The 1,280-nt window shown below is 54.1% G+C and overlaps 1 protein-coding gene across 1 annotated transcript; it reads left to right on the forward strand.

The window, feature by feature from the left end:
* Window positions 1-5: 5 nt before the first annotated feature.
* On the forward strand, window positions 6-611 carry LOC104525890 (AH receptor-interacting protein-like; the record flags this gene model as incomplete). The annotated part of the gene is made up of 3 exons (XM_010169167.1): window positions 6-41; window positions 153-294; window positions 406-611. Coding segments are annotated over 3 exons (384 nt in total), but the record flags the coding sequence as incomplete, so codon positions are not given.
* Window positions 612-1,280: the final 669 nt, after the last annotated feature.

The raw sequence follows: 1,280 nt of genomic DNA on the forward strand, positions 1-1,280 counted from the left end.
ACTACGATGCCATCGCTTGCCTCAAGAACCTGCAGATGAAGGTGGGGCTCACCAGCCCTGCTCTGGGGTACACACAGGTGTCCCCACATCCCTCCTGCTGCACAGGGCTTGGGAGCTTCCCCTTATTCCCCCCTCTCCTTCTCATCCTGCAGGAACAACCCGGCTCTCCAGACTGGATTGAGCTCGACCAGAAGAACAAACCCCTGCTGTTAAATTACTGCCAGTGCAAGCTGCAGTGCGAGGAGTACTACGAGGTGCTGGATCACTGCTCCTCCATTCTCAACAAATACGAGGGTAAGGAGCCACGGGCCAGCCCGGCCGGCTGCGGGGGGTTGCAGATGGGGCCAGCGGGTACTGGGGTGTCCCCCTTGATGCTCCACCCGCCCAGCAGCTCTCTCCCCACAGACAACGTCAAGGCCTATTTCAAGCGGGGGAAGGCCCACGCGGCGGTGTGGAACGTGGCAGAGGCACAGGCTGACTTTGCTAAAGTGCTGGCCCTCGACCCCTCGCTGCGTCCCGTCGTCTCCAAGGAGCTGCGGAGCCTGGAAGCCCGACTGCGCGAGAAGGACGCCGAGGACAAGATCCGCTTCAAGGGCATCTTCTCACAGTAGAGCCCGCGGCTGCAACCGAGAGCCCAACGCTCTCTGAACAGGTTCTTTTAGATATTCCACATGTGGAATGGTCATTGATGTTTATTAATGTTTAATACAAATTTTACTTATTTGAAGTCATATGAAGTAGCCCAGGAGCTCGCCACGGCCCCCAGTGACACGGCAACGCGCTTAAGTGGCAGCGCTCTAAAGGCAAAGCTCCTTGCCAGGCTCTAGCCTATGCTCATCGTCACACCGGGACAAGGACACGTAGGATGACATGAGCTCAAGCCCGCTGCTCTCTGCCAAGTTCTTTTATTTGTTGTTTGATGTTTTTATATTTTCTGTTGGGCTGGTTGAGCAGTTTACAGCCACAGAGGCTCTGGGGCTGCGCCTCAGCCCCGTCTCTTACCCCTTCACACCTCCACACCACATCCTGCATCGTCACTGCTCAAGGCTGCTGTTATCGTCCCCAGACTGTGTTTCCCCTGTACCACATCATCAGTGTCAGCATCGTAAATATTTTATATATAGACTAACTGCCTGGTACTGCTCTCTCTATAAAACTCTGGTCGTGCTATGACAAGATAAACAAAAGTCAAACTCGTCACAGGTACTTGGTCACTTAGAAAAAAAAACACCGTGAGAGGGAAATGAGGTAAAATCAAGTTGCAGGCAGGCCAGGAACAG

The sequence above is a fragment of the Antrostomus carolinensis genome, unplaced genomic scaffold (genome assembly GCF_000700745.2).
Source record: "Antrostomus carolinensis isolate BGI_N321 unplaced genomic scaffold, ASM70074v2 scaffold40685, whole genome shotgun sequence".
NCBI lineage: Eukaryota > Metazoa > Chordata > Aves > Caprimulgiformes > Caprimulgidae > Antrostomus > Antrostomus carolinensis.